This window comes from Sminthopsis crassicaudata, chromosome 3, assembly GCF_048593235.1.
Source record: "Sminthopsis crassicaudata isolate SCR6 chromosome 3, ASM4859323v1, whole genome shotgun sequence".
NCBI classification, from domain to species: Eukaryota; Metazoa; Chordata; class Mammalia; order Dasyuromorphia; family Dasyuridae; genus Sminthopsis; species Sminthopsis crassicaudata.
In genome coordinates, this window is record NC_133619.1 from 154,017,112 (window position 1) to 154,032,067 (window position 14,956).

General features: G+C 32.3%; 1 protein-coding gene across 2 annotated transcripts in view; it reads right to left on the reverse strand.

The window, feature by feature from the left end:
* Positions 1-14,956, reverse strand: part of TMTC4 (transmembrane O-mannosyltransferase targeting cadherins 4) — an 89,152-nt gene that overhangs the window by 59,033 nt on the left and 15,163 nt on the right. The window contains exons 3-6 of one of the 2 annotated variants that reach the window (XM_074299459.1): positions 12,100-12,190; positions 10,118-10,233; positions 8,348-8,564; positions 680-767 (exon numbers count right to left, since the gene is read on the reverse strand). In XM_074299459.1, coding sequence (XP_074155560.1) covers positions 680-767; positions 8,348-8,564; positions 10,118-10,233; positions 12,100-12,190 — 512 coding nt within the window. The remainder of the gene's footprint in view (positions 1-679; positions 768-8,347; positions 8,565-10,117; positions 10,234-12,099; positions 12,191-14,956) is intronic. The other variant, XM_074299458.1, reaches the window with a different exon arrangement.

The following is a 14,956-nucleotide window of genomic DNA, read 5'->3' on the forward strand; positions in this document are numbered from 1 at the left end:
AGCAAGGAAAGTAGCTTCTACTTAGTATATATCTGGTCAGACATCTCTAGTACCATGTACAATTATGGGTGCCACATTTTAGAAGAAAGATTGACAAGATGAAATGTACCTAGAAGATCAGAATAATGAAGGAACTTGAAACTACACTGTAAGAGTATTTGTAGAAGAAACTATGGACATTTAGCCAGGAAAGGGAAATACATTAGGAGGACTTGACAAGTGTCTCCAAATATCTGATGGATTATCATATGAAAGAGAAATTAAATTTATTCTATTTGCCCCCAGAGGACAGAACCAGAACCAAAGGTATAATTCGTAGAGAGGAAAACTTTAATTTAATATACAGGAACAATTCTAAGAACTAAAGCTATCCAAAGATGAAATGAACATGCTTCACTAAGCAGTGAGAGTTCCTTATCACTGTAGGTCTTCATGGAAAAGTTGGATAAATATTTGTAGATGTGATACATGTTTTGGGATGGAACTGTTACAAATGAGGCCTGAGGTCCCTTTCAATTGTGCAGTGTTATTAAAGCCATCTTTTCCACAACTTATCCCCAAATTGAGTATTTCCCTAGACTTTTAAGAGTCTAGAAGGTATGCATATCATAATTTGATTGAATTGGATAGAAATTTACAATAAGATATATAATTTTAAAAAGTTAAAAATAATACTTACTTTCTCTAAATGCTTGACAGTAGCCAAGAAAAGATAACAAAAAAAAGAGGGCACCCAGGAGGTCAGCTCTGCCAACGATACCAGCCACCTTAACAAGAGAGAAAAAAGATTTTCATAAATACGCATTTTCAAAAGTCTAATCTTAGGAAACTCATAAATATAATTATCTAGAAACATGAAACAAAAAACAAAGCAAGACTGTTCTGATAAATTGTTTCATCTTATGGTATTATCTTATAATTATTGGGAGTTTCAATTTTTGGTAATAAGAATTGATTTATTTACTTTCAGATGAAAATGGGCTTTTCTTGAACCTAATGAAAAATACTTTGAAGTGTTAAAATATTGAGGAAGCTAATTTATATAACATTTACCCAAAAAATGCTTTGGAAATTGTCACTATTGATATCCTCTAACATAAATATTGAATAAGAAAGTTCATGATAATTCTTCATTATCATGAAATATTTTTCATATTTCAAAAATAAAGTTTATTGAGGAAAACAATGAGAAATAATAGAACTGAAGAACTATGAGGTGATTATAAAGCTTTTCTTAAAAAAAGTTATATATATATATGTATTGGATTACTTGTTGTCTGGGATGGGGAGAAAGGAGGGAGAAAAAATTTGGAACACAAGGTTTTGCAAGAGTGAATGCTGAAAATTATGCCTATATTTTGAAAATAAATATAATTTCCTTTAAAAAAAAAGTTACAGAGAGGTAATCATAGAAATGCAATCAATATTGCCTCTAAATTACTTTAGTAGAAGAATAAAACAAGAATAAAACAGTTTTTCCTCCTCAGATCAAGTTGCATATGGGGTTAAAAGCAGAAATTTTCAGAAGTATTTGGTAAATACTAGTCAAAGAAATGAAACTTTGTATTTTTAACTTAGCCTTCCGAAGGTATTTTATCATCCAATAGATTCTATTCTTAGTCAAATTACTCTTTCTTTTCCTGAGCTAAATGATCCAAAGGAAATTTTAGATAACTATAGGGATGCCACAAAACACTGGTTCATACAATAGGTGCATACTATTATCTTCATACACTCATCCAACCCATACCTGTCTCATTCCTTTTTTAGCCTATACCTTCTAGAATGTGACACAGTGTCACTGCAATATAATTTACTTGTTTACCCACTTACAACATTGTATTTACAGAACTACTCTCTATAACATCACCAAAAAGTGTGTTTTCATGGAGCCAATTAATGATGTTAAGGGAAGATATGTTTGTCATTGTCCCCCTAAGACAGATTATCTAATTAGTTCTTTCCAAAGGACCTACGGTAAGTACAAGTTTAGGTCAATGAAATTCTTGATTAATTGGCATATTGTATTTTCCCAATATTTCAAATAATGAAAATTTTAATTGATATCATCAAATTTTGACTCTGATCAATGGGGGCAACAAAACAAAGTTAATTCAATGTTTCAAGAGACTAAAACATAAGATATGATGCATTGTTAACAGACACCTTGGCAACTAAGCAATGACAACTGAAAATGAAGAACATATTCATATGTCAACAACTATTATATATTCATATCTGAATCAAAAGCTTAGAAAATCAATGTTTAATATCAACAGTCCTTTAAAGGTAATATTTATACCTTTTATAAGCCTTTTAAAGCATAATATATATACTTTTGATGAAAATTCTTGAAGGCTAACATATATGTCTCAATCTCTACCATCTCATATGATAAAAAACATAAAAACCTACAATATAATGAAGGATAAAAGAAAAGATTTGTAGAGTGAAATTAGATATAAACTGCCCCCCCCAATACAATTACTTGAATAAATGAACACATAAACAAATTGATTGAACCTTGTGCAAGCTAAATGTGGGTACATAATTTTTATTTAATCTGCAGATCTAAACACTAAAGTTTATCTTTTTGGTAGAAAATATTTGCAAAGTGTTATCCTTTATCCTTTAAGCAAGGTAATATTTCATCATGATTTTAAATGCACTATAGTATTACTGGCAGAGCACAAAAACTTTGAAAAAAGGGCCTTAAGATCTGCTACTTTCTGTTAAGCTTAACTACTGCCAACTCTTGATTTGTATAGTGTAGCATTGGGCACTAACCCAGAAAACAGATTGAACTTCTACTGAGAATAAAACATTTCATTCTTTCTTTGTCTTTGTAGTACCTCCAGTTAACAGCACATAGTAGAGATTTTAATAGATACTTGTCGATTAATTGATGATAGAAAACTCCTCAGTTAGATTAAAGGGACAAGGTAGTTGGGTCTCAGGTGAGCAGCCTCACTTATGAGTCTCCAGTCTAACAATCAGCAAATTGTTCTTGGGTCTACAGAAATAACTTAAGGCACAAATAGTTGACCCACTTAAGAATCTCCTTCCCCTCCTCTTCCTTGACTTTCTTTTCCCCTTCTTCCTACTAGTTCCATCACAGTAATTCTTTGCACTTTGGCACATACTTGAAATATCCATGATTTCATTTGATGGAGCACTCCTATTAATAGAAATCACAGCCATCAAATACTTTAGTAAGTGGTCTTTATGAGTTGCTGTGGCTGAAAAAATTCATGACCTCTCTGCATTTAGTTAGGCTGATCTTGAGACAGAGAACAAACAGTCCATCACTAGTCCCCTACTTAAAGTTATTCCAGCTCAGTCAGATCTGCTAGAGGTTATGCGCTACAGGCAAAGCCTTGAGACCACAAGGTCATTTCTATACCAGAATGACCCATCAGAAGCTGGATAATTAGGAAATTATAAAAGTAAGACTTGCATACCAATTGAATCTTTTTCAAAGTACTAGTTTGATTTATTTTACCAGTGGGAGTTTGTGAGTAAGAGTAAATCAGTAAAACTTTCAACAACCTGATAAATTTTAGGTTTTCATTTAGTGACATGTCATTTACAGGAAACTCTTACATGTGAAAACATTTTTAGTCTTAATACGGCAACTTACTTGAAAACTAAGCAAACCCAGAATGGGCCATCCTATTCTTGTACTCTTATGCTAAAAGTAAACAGCAGCATATTTATTATTCAAATCGCTGTTTTCTTTATACCAGGGCAGCTAAAGAATGATTTTCAATCTGGCAACATCGTGTCCTAAAACTATCAATCCATGAAAATGATATGACCAACAGCCAAAGAAAACAATGCTGCTAACAGAGGCTGGCCCTGGAAATTCTTTGGGAAGCTGTCTTTTCACCAGCTTTCTTGGATGGCTCTAATTTTGCTCATTTTTTAAAAATCCCATTTGAATGGGGAATGGGGCAAGGAGATTAAAAAAAAAAAAAGAAGAAAGAAAACTAAAGTAGATTTGAAGGTTGAATATTGCTAAGTTACAGCAGCTAAACTGTTTCTTTTTACAAGTTTGTTCTACAGAGCCATAAATGTCTTATCATTGTGAACAGATATTCCTTATGTAATGAGATAACTATAAAGAGCTTAGCACAGTGCCTGACACATAGTAAATGCTATATAATGTTAGCTATTATTATTATTATTGTTTTGAACAGATGATTATTGAGTAACTAATATGTGCAAGACATTGTATTAGGTATGACTATTGATACTGAGGTCTTTAAGATATCTTCCAGCCTGAACCAAGTTATATATAATCACTTTCTTCTGTGGCTAGGATTACCTCAAAGTCTTCTCTGATCCCTCGGAATGCTTACCTAACAGCTTTAGGATATTCCCCAGGATTGTAGACTATTTGGATCATTGACAGTGTTTATTAGATCCCAAATGGTATGAACAGACACACTTAACAATTATCAGCATTTGAAAGATTTTTCAAAGACCTATAAAACAGTATCATCTACTGGAAAAAGTTCTCATAAGACCTGAGTGCAAGTTCTAGTTCTCACACTTAAGAACTATGTAAGCCTGGAGAAGTATTTTTACCTCTGTGACCCTCAACTATCCCATCTATAAAATAAGGCTAATAACATTTATATTACCCCTTCCACAAAGTTATTTGTGAGAAAAAATGCTTAAACTATAAAACTTGACAATATATAAATATGACATTATTTAAAATCAGAATTTTATCAATTCTTCAATGCTTCATTTAATTTCTGGTGTTTTAAGGTTCCATTTTTGTGGTTACAAGTGATTAGAAGCAAAGCATTATATTTATTTATTAGGGATGAAAGTGAGATGTAGTAGAAAGGACAATTGATTACCTATGTTCTGCCACTAACAAGATGTGATGCCTTAGGCTTTCTCATTAGGGAGATGAGAGGACTGATTTCAGAATTGTAAAGTTAGAAGGGACCTCAGAGGTCATAATCAGCATGTATCGGGTACAAATAGGTACATAACTAGGAATTCTAAGTGGTCACTGAGACTCTGCTTGGATACCACCAAGCATACAGAACTAGGGAACCTACCACTGATCATGGCAACTCATTCTGCCCTGAGACAACTCTAGTGGTTACAAATCTTTTCCTTAGATCAAACTGGTTGAATTCTTCTCCATCACAACTTCTCATTACTCTGAGTTCTGCCCTCTAGTGTCAAGCAAACAAGTTTAATCCCTTAAACAGAGTTATCATTTTCTCCCAAAAAGTTTTTTCTTTACCAAGCTAAAAATTCCCAGATTCTTTAAATCTCATGATATGACCTGTAATCCTCTAACCATCCTGGTTGCCCACCTATATTCTCTTTTAGCTCTAAAGTTCTCTAATCTGAAGAAAATGTGTTCAAGACATTTGTGGTTTAATTTTGTAGCTTAGGTAACAGAGATAAGCCATAATGAGGCATATTGTGTGTGTATATCTACACATATACATATTATGTGTGTTTATATACACACACACACATATATAAATGAAAACTCATATATAGAGAAAAAAGAAACAAGTAAGAAAAGAAAGGGAAGAAGGAAAAAAGAAGAAAAAAGAAAGAAAAAAACCTTTAAAATAGTTTCTAATCTGTGGAATCCTGGCTTTTTATTAATTTTCTAATAAAAAAAAATGTACATAAGCAAGCAGCTTTTAAATAATATTGCTTCTTTAACCAAATTTCATTTTTTCTGTTATAGACCATGCTTCTAAAAGAAATTCTATTAAGTATTTATAAATTTATTTAAAGGTGTCAAATTCAGTATATTGTATTTAGGAAGTAATTTAGCTGAATATAGAATAGAACTTTAAAAGAAGTATTAACATATTATTTATACTAAGTAACAAATCTCATTTGTAAAAGTAAAATGCTGGAGTCAATGATCACTAAACTTCAAGGAGAATTCAAAGGTCATATAGCCCCCAAATGTACTTGACAAGAATCCTTTCAGCCACTAACCCAATAATACTAACATTCATAAAGTATTTACTATGCACCAGATCTTGAATTTATTTATTTGTTTATACATTGTTACCACCTCCTTTTTTATCCCCTTCCTTATCCTCATTATAATGGTAGATTGTTCAGGGCAGGGACAGTTTCTTTCTTTTTTTTTTTCCTTCCCTCCCTCTTTCCTTCTTTCTCTCCCTCCCTCTCCCTCCCTCCCTTCCTCTTGTTTTTTTTTTTTTTTTTTTTTTTGGTGAGGCAACTGGAGTTGTGATTTGCCTAGGGTTACATAGCTAGTGTTAAGGGTCTGAGGCCACATTTGAACTCAGGTCCTCCTGACTTCGGGCCAGTACTCTGTCTACTACACCATCTAGCTGTCCCTCAAGCAATAATTTTCAAAGACTTACATAAGGGTTTTTGTAATAAATCTCTCTCTCACACACACACACACACAGACACACACGGAAACCTAGCCCTCATCCCCAGCTACCTTTCCTTAATAGGACTAGCTAATACAGCTAATGCTAGATGCATTTAGCAGCATTCAGTTGAATCAGCATTGTGGAGGAAGCAATACTATAGATCAGTCACATCCTTGTGCCTACTGACTTAATATAGCCACAGGACAGCCCAGGAAGTGTTATTCAGGAAATATTTAAACATGAGCACAGGTACACCTGTCTCCAAACAGGCTACTCAAAAACATACCTTCACTTATAATAAAGAGCAGCATAACAATACCTAGGCAAAGGCTAGATTCCCTTCATCCTATATCAATCCACAAGGAGTTTTTCCTCACTGGGTTCACAATAGCCTACGGAGCTGAAAATCAACTTCATTTAATTTCCTTTAAAAATAAGATAGCTGGGGAGGGTTTAAATGCTTTACTCAGTCACAAAGTAATCTTTAATCTATAGTTAAAATCTAGATACCCTCAGTTACTCTGATGAGGTGATAGCAAATTACACTGCCAGACAAGACCAGGCCCAATTAACTTTGATAATTAACTTATTAAGGAAAACAGGGAGAAAAAAGACATGTACTCTTTCTATGTCTCTGATTCATGTTGGTGCAAGCAGAGTAATATGAACAGCATATTGTTGTTTCAGTCAAGCCAACTCTTCATAACCCAATTTTAAGGTTTTCTTGGCAAAAGTAGTGGAGTGGTTTGATATTAACTTCTCCAGTTCAATTTGTTCAGATGAGGAAACTGAGGCAAGCAGTTAAGTGACTTGCTCAGGATCACACAGTTAGTACATGGCTGAAGCCAGATTTGAATTCAAGAATATAATTCTTCCTGACTCTAGGCATAGCATTCTATTACACTAGCTGCCCTACAATAGCATACATAAAAATATAAAACTAATATGCATGTATACACGTCATAAACAAGTATGTGTTAAATATATTTATGGTATCCATATTCCTAGTAGTAGGAAAAAATAAAGGAAAGAAGGAAAGAAGGGAGAAAGGAAGGAAGGAGGAAGAAAGGAATGAAGGAAGCAAAGGAAAGAAAGAAAGGAAGAAAGGAGAGAAGGAAGAAAAGAAGGAAAGGAAAGGAAGGAAGGAAAAAATGAAGAAAAAGAATATGATTAATACCTGACAACCTAGGTTTGAATCCTATTTAAAATACTTAATAACTGTGTTAATAACTTCTTGTTGTTAAGTAAATTCAATCAAGTCTATAGCATGCCAATAACATTCATGGTTTTTTCTGCATACAGGAGCAGTTTGCCATTTCCTTCTCCAGTGGATTAAGGTAAACAAAGGTTAAATGATTTGTTGAGGTTCATGTACCTAGAGTGTTTCAGGCCTAATTTGAACTCAGATCTTCCTGACTCTAGATCCAGAGCTCTATCCACTGAGTCAGCAAGTTGCTTCCTAATAACTGTGTGATCTTGGGTAAACAATTTACCTTACAAATATTTGGTTCCCTCTTCTGTAAAGTGGAGGCAATAATGCTAACATATGATTTTTGATAATATTAACATAAAAGTAGTTTTGAGAATTAAATGAAATTTTATTAAAAGCTATTTTTAACCATAAGCCACCATATAAATGTAAGAACTCCACATTACTGAATATGGAAATTCATGTCACTACAATTAGTACTGCTAAATTAGCCAAGAGGATATTAACAATATTTTGAATTTCTTACTTAAGCTTACTTTTAATTTATTTGCTACCAAGATGTTTTAAGTACTTAATACATTTCCTGATTGTTTCACCTTTGGCAGGAGATGACAGAGCACACTACTCATAATTTTAGAACTGCAGAATGATCATTTTATCAAAGTGGATAGAAATATGTAAATAGTTGAATTCATAACTTCCTTTATGAAAGCAGATTCAATAGATAAGTACTTACACACTCTGTATGCACTGGATGAACAGCAAAAAATAATGCTGCTAAAAGGGATGATTTGGGAGCCAGATTTAATCTCCTTCCTTTACTGGTATATTGTAGACCACCAAATAATATTGAGAAGACATCAATCATTAGGACAGAAATGGTACAATGCAGAAGGATGTTGACCATATGAAAACTCACTGGATAGAAACCTCCAGATAAATAGTAATTGATCCTGTAGCAAAAAAAAAAAAAAAAAAAAAAGATGATCAGGTTAGATTCAATTTAAAAAAGCAGAGGCAATTTAGAGAAAAATGGTTGCAAATAAAAATATTAAAATAAGAAGAAATACTTTGTGCGATTAGGAATAAAAATACTTAAAAAATGAATAAATCTGTCAATTCAAAGAACAAGAAAAGCATGAACATAATTAGTTTCACAGGGGAAATGGAAGGAAAGGGCATATAAAAAAGAAGACAAAAGCAATAGAGGAAACAGAAACTATATGTTTTAACAAAGTAGTCTAAAATAAAAAAGATGATACTTGGTAAATTAAATTGAGGATTTAATTAAGGGAATGTGCCAGTTTATGAAAAACTATTTATAAACATCTAGAAAGAAGAAATACTAGTACTCTGTGTGTATATGTTACATTAGCATCAGCTAACTGTCCCCCCAAAAGTGAGCAAACTGTTGAAGTTTTATTACTATTTTTTGTAAAGTGAAACATTTGTTCAAATGACTCATCTTTTCCTGAGATTTTAATTTTCAATTGATCTTTAATTTCCAGTAACTCAGAACTTTAACTTTATGTTTCTATAGTAAGAAGTAAATGATCTATAAATACACATGGAGGCACTAAAGATTTAGAACAACCTATGTAAAATTTATGGGATTGCCTGTCATCAGGGGGAGGGGGTGGAGGGAGGGAGGGGATAATTTGGAAAAATGAATACAAGTGATAATGTTATAAAAAAAAATTACTCATGCATACATAATGTCAAAAAATTTTATAAATAAATAAAATTTAAACAACAACAACAAAAAAGATTTAGAACAACCTCTGTACAGTGAATAATTTTACTGTAATGAAAATAACAGCTGCTTGTACTTGGACAGTGAGGTAGTTAGATGGGTCAGTAGAAAGCTCTGGGCCTGGAGTCAGAAAGTCTTGAATTCAAATGTTGTCACTTATTAGTTGTAAGACACTGGGCAAGTCACTTGACCAATATTTGTCTTAATCCACTGTAGAAGGAAATAGCAAATCACTCCTCTTTGCCAAGAAAACCCCAGCTTTGGTGTGCTATGGTCTATGAGATCATGAAGAATTGGTCATAACAACAATGCTTTGTCAAGGGTTTGTTTGGTGGGGTAATAAGGGATTTTTTTTTTTTACAGGCAGCTTCATATTATGTGGAACTGTAAATGGAATGCTGATTCAAAGTCTGCTTACATACATACACAATTGATGTTTTTATGATCTCCAGGAAAAGTGCTGTTTCAAGTATCTGAAAAATGCCTGCTCCAGAACTCCATTAATATGTTGTCAACTCTCAATAGAGAAACCAATAGTAAATTAATTTATCATTACATTAGAATTATAGGCATGAATCATAATTTATACATTTAACCACCATTTAAATATTTATTATGTGAAAAACACTATTATACATACATGTGCATATATACATTCATACATATACATATATACATTCATACATATACATATACATATATATATACATATACACACAAAGTTGAAACAACCAGAGTTTCAGCATGGCATACCTGAAAGTCAGGACAGTGAGTGGCCGATAAGACTTGTGGCTAGTGTTGCTGCTAAGTTTACTACCCCAGAAGTCATGTTGCCAAAGGTCACTGAGTGGAGTTTCTGCTCGGAGATCCTACAAGAAAATTAAAAAACAAAGAAATCCAAAAGACATCAAACAATGTTCCACATTAAATTAGTCTATCAAAATGAAGATAGGAGTTGACAGACCCAGGCAGTTACCACATAAAAAGCAAAAGCTCAATCAACAGACATTTGAAAGTTCTTGTTAACAGATTTAAGAGTGATATTATCAATAGCCAAAGCTAACATGTATTTTTGAAAATAAGTCATCTTTGGAAATCAATTAAAGATCACACTAGCTCTTTTCATGATAGCAAAAATATGTAATTGATATATCCTTCAACTGAGGCATGGCTAAACAAATTTTGGGTTACTAACACAATGGAATATTATAGCATTTTTAGAATTGAAAAATATTAAGAATTCAAAGAAATTTGGGAAGTCATACATGAATGAATATTAAGAGAATAAGGCAAAATCAACAGAATATACACAATTATTGTATAGTAGAATAAAAAAACCCAACCCACTTTAATATCTTTGAATTCAGATTAGCTCAATGTTAATATGTCTTAATTCCAAATGGCTGATGGTGAAATATATTTACCTCCTCTTGATAGAGAGGTAAGGCAGTAGACTATATAGGGGAAAACTGTGCATGCACTGTCAGTAATGGTTGCTATGTTAGTTTTGCTTTCTTTACACAAAAGAAGATTCTATGGGAGAAGAAGGTTATTGGGAGGTGACAATGATGTTTCAAAAAAGCCATCAATAAAACATTAAAAAGAAAAGAACCTTAATTAATTTTGACATTCAGTAACCATAAGACATTACAATAATTAAGCACCAATGCTTCTTTATACCTGACACGTTCCCTCTGTTCATAGGATACTTATAGACTTCAGGGGAAATGCTGAATACAGCAAAAGATAAAGAAAAACAAATCAGAATTTGACCCATAATATTTATTTTTTAAAATTCCATCTCCAATGGAAATAAGCAAGGATCTGCTGCATTCTTCTTATTACATAGCATCTGGAAGATGTGATGTGTTACGACAGAAACTTAGCACTTCCGAATGCTTGTTAAAAAAAAAAAAAAAAAAAAAAAAATGTGTCCAGTTTCTCTGTTCACGTATTTTACATGAGGTACAATGAAAACAATCTGCTGTTTTTCTATTCCCAGATCAGGGAAACTACATTAGATAATAGAAACAAAGATAAAAAATGGCAAACCGGTGATGAAAAATTAATGAATTCTCATGGGGAAGATTACTTAATGGTAAGTTATTGATCACATCATTAAATATCATTATTTTGGAAATTTTTTGAAAAAAAAAATAAGGATAGGATCATGGGGTTTGGAATTGGATAGAATCTTGGAGTAGGGATGATCTTCAAATCTCACATTTTACAGATAATAAAATTGAAACCCAAGAACACTCAATGACCATGCACCTTGGCAGAGGCAGAATTCAAACCCAGATTATCTACTTCCATAGCAAGTGCTCTATTACAACATGCTGCTCTACAAATCTAGGCAATGAATAGTTATCATTTACTTGAGTAAATTAACTGTCTCCACAGAAATTACATTATGACATTTTTATGAAGCATAAAAACATAAAAAAATGACCTAGATAAAACTGAATGGATTAATCTATTTAACGAAAATAGAGGTAGAATAATGTAATGGAAAGAATATATGTAGAGTTATGAGAACTATAGTCTACTACTCCGGAGCATAACTCTCCTATTAATTTAGTCATATCACTTAACCTTTCTGTGCCTGTGTCTTGTTTTCACTTTTTCCCTTTACCCCCTTATTTGTTAAATATTTTAAATAATATACATGTAAAGATAGTTTTCAAAATTCATCTCTGTAAAATTTGTGTCCCAAATTTTTCTCTCACTCTTACCTCTCCCTCTCCTCCCCTCCCCGGAAGGCAAGAATTCCAATATAGGTTAAATATGTGCAATTCTTCTAAAGACATTTCCATATTCTTCATGCTGTGCAAGAAAAATCAGATTAAAAGGGAAAAAAACACAAGAAAAAAAAAAACCAAGCAAGGAAACAAACAATAACAACAAAAAGATAAAAATACTATGCTTTGATCCACATTCAGTCTCCACAGTTCTCTCTATGGATGCAGATGGTACTTTCCATTCCAATCTATTAGAATTGACTTGAATAACCTCATTGTTGAAAAGAGCCAAATCCATCACAGTTACATAATCTTGTTGTTACTGTATATTATGTTCTTTTGAACTTTACTCTGCATTAGTTCATGTAAGTCTTTCCAAGCTTTTCTGAAATGGTGTCTGCTTGGTCTGCTCACCATTTCTTATAGAGTAATAATATTCCATTACATTCATATAACTTATTCAGCCATCCCCTAGTTGATGATATCTACTCAATTTCCAGTTTTTTGCCACTACAAAAAGGATTGCTACAAACTTTTTTGCACATGTGGGCCTTTCCCCTCCTTTATGATCTCTTTGGGATTCAGACCCAGTAGAGATATTGCTGAATCAAAGAATATTGTGCCTCAGTTTCTTAATCTGTCAAGTGGGAATAAAATATGCTGTATCTAGCTTATATATGCTACAGAAAATATTAAGGCTCTCTAAAATTTTAGTTCTTAAGAAAGTAAAAGTAAAAAATAACAAAGAGAAAGTATTAGATATAGATTAACAAAGCATGCATGACTAATGAAATATGCCAACTTTTTGGAAACGATTCTAACTCCATATTCCCATATCAAATAAAATCTTTCTTTTCTATGTAGGAAAAAAAAATAATGTTGCTTTAAGGAAATTTTAACCTGACTAGGACTTTATTTATTTATTTATTGCTTCTTTCTTTTCTTTACCCCTGAAGACAAAGAAAGGCTTTCTTTCATTCTGCTACAAAGGACAGCTCTCTAATCCATCCTTAGATAGCTAATACATCATTAACGAACTAAGTACTCTGACACAGCAAAAGAATTATGAAAGTGATGAGTCACAGTTCTGGTTCCCTTGTTTTCTATTCACTAATAAAACAATTTAAATCACATACATAAAAATCTAAGTCCATTTACTAAAACATTTCACTAAAATAATTGCAATTCTCTATCTAAGTAAACTACTCTTGAGGACACTGTTTTCTATAGAGTTTCTTCATTATTGATTGTACATGAGAACCAATTATAGGGAAGAGAAGGAAAGTCATCTATAGAAATTGTAGAAACTTAAAATAACCTCACAAAGTATAAAACCTATTGTTCATCCATTAATAACCCCAAATTATATTATGTTTTCTAAGTATATAAGCACTTGTATTGCATATGAACATAGAATGAAATTTCTTTCAAATAATTTGAAGTTCAAACATTCTAAAATGATTCTTAGAAATCAGCTAATAAGAATAAAAATAGCAATGAGTATTTAGATAATACTTTTAGGTTTGCAAAGAACTTTAGATATATCATCTTTATCTTCACAAAAATCCTTTGTGATAGGTGTTGTAATTATCCTAACTTTACAGATAAAATTGAACGCAAAAAAACCGAAATAACTTGCCCAGGGTCACATAGATAATAAATGTCTGAAGCAGGATTTGAACTCAGATCTTCTTTCAAGTAGACTCCAAGGCAGTACTCTATTCACTGGACTCCCTAGTCTCCTCATAAAACCTCAAGTTCCAGCATAATTTTAAAATACAAAACAAATTTTTTTCTTTTTCAAAATGAATGTCAATTAGGGAATTTTTTTTTAGCAGAGGAAAATTAGTATGAATTCTTTTGAGGATGCAATATTTACATATTAATAAATATTTGTTGTTGCTATGTTAAAGGGAATCATCAATAAGAAATGTATTTAAAGTTAGGGCTACAGAGAAGGAACACTGGGAATTGAATGTAAAACATTAGCACTACTGTCTATCTACCCAGGTTACTTATACCTTCGGAATCCAATACTTAACGTGCAACAAGAAAATTGGATTTACACACATATATTATATCTAGGTTATACTGTAACACATGTAAAATGTATGAGATTGCCTGTCATCTGGGGGAGGGAGTGGAGGGAGGGGAAAATCTGGAAAAATGAATACAAAGGATAATGTTATAAAAAATTTACTCATGTATATATAACTGTCAAAAAATTTATAATTATAATCATAAAATTAATTTAAAAAATAAAATAAAGTTAGGGCTAATTATTTAATACTATTTTTAGTGACTGAATTTCACAGCCACTAAGTACTACAGCTCCAGAGACCTTATAAACATGGTGAAATATTATAGTTAGTCAGAAATTGTAAAGGATATGCAACCTATATACTACTATGGGTTTATCTGAAAACAAAACTCAAAAACCTATTTTACTTCGTCACATATGGGGGTATATAGTTGAAAAAAGATCCTATATAGTTTCCTTCTCCCATCTAAAAAGAAAATGAATACCTAAGAATCTCTAAATATTTGATTAGCTGCAACCTATACACAGTAGGGTGTAATACTTGAAGAAAGGTCAATTTTTCTCCATAATGATTTATGTAAAAGATGTATTATGCCTAAAATTCCAGCTAACTCAACTGACTCAAAGAAAAGCATCCTAGTGAACAACAAAAAAACCAGCTCAACATTTTAAAGAAGCATCTGGAACAGAGTCCTTAATACCAATAAAATCCAGTAACAGCCTGTTTCACATTATGGTAGGCTTTGTGCCAATGAACAGAGTATCTTTCATTAAACAAGAAAGAAAGAAAGGGGGGGCTAGCAAGTTAAC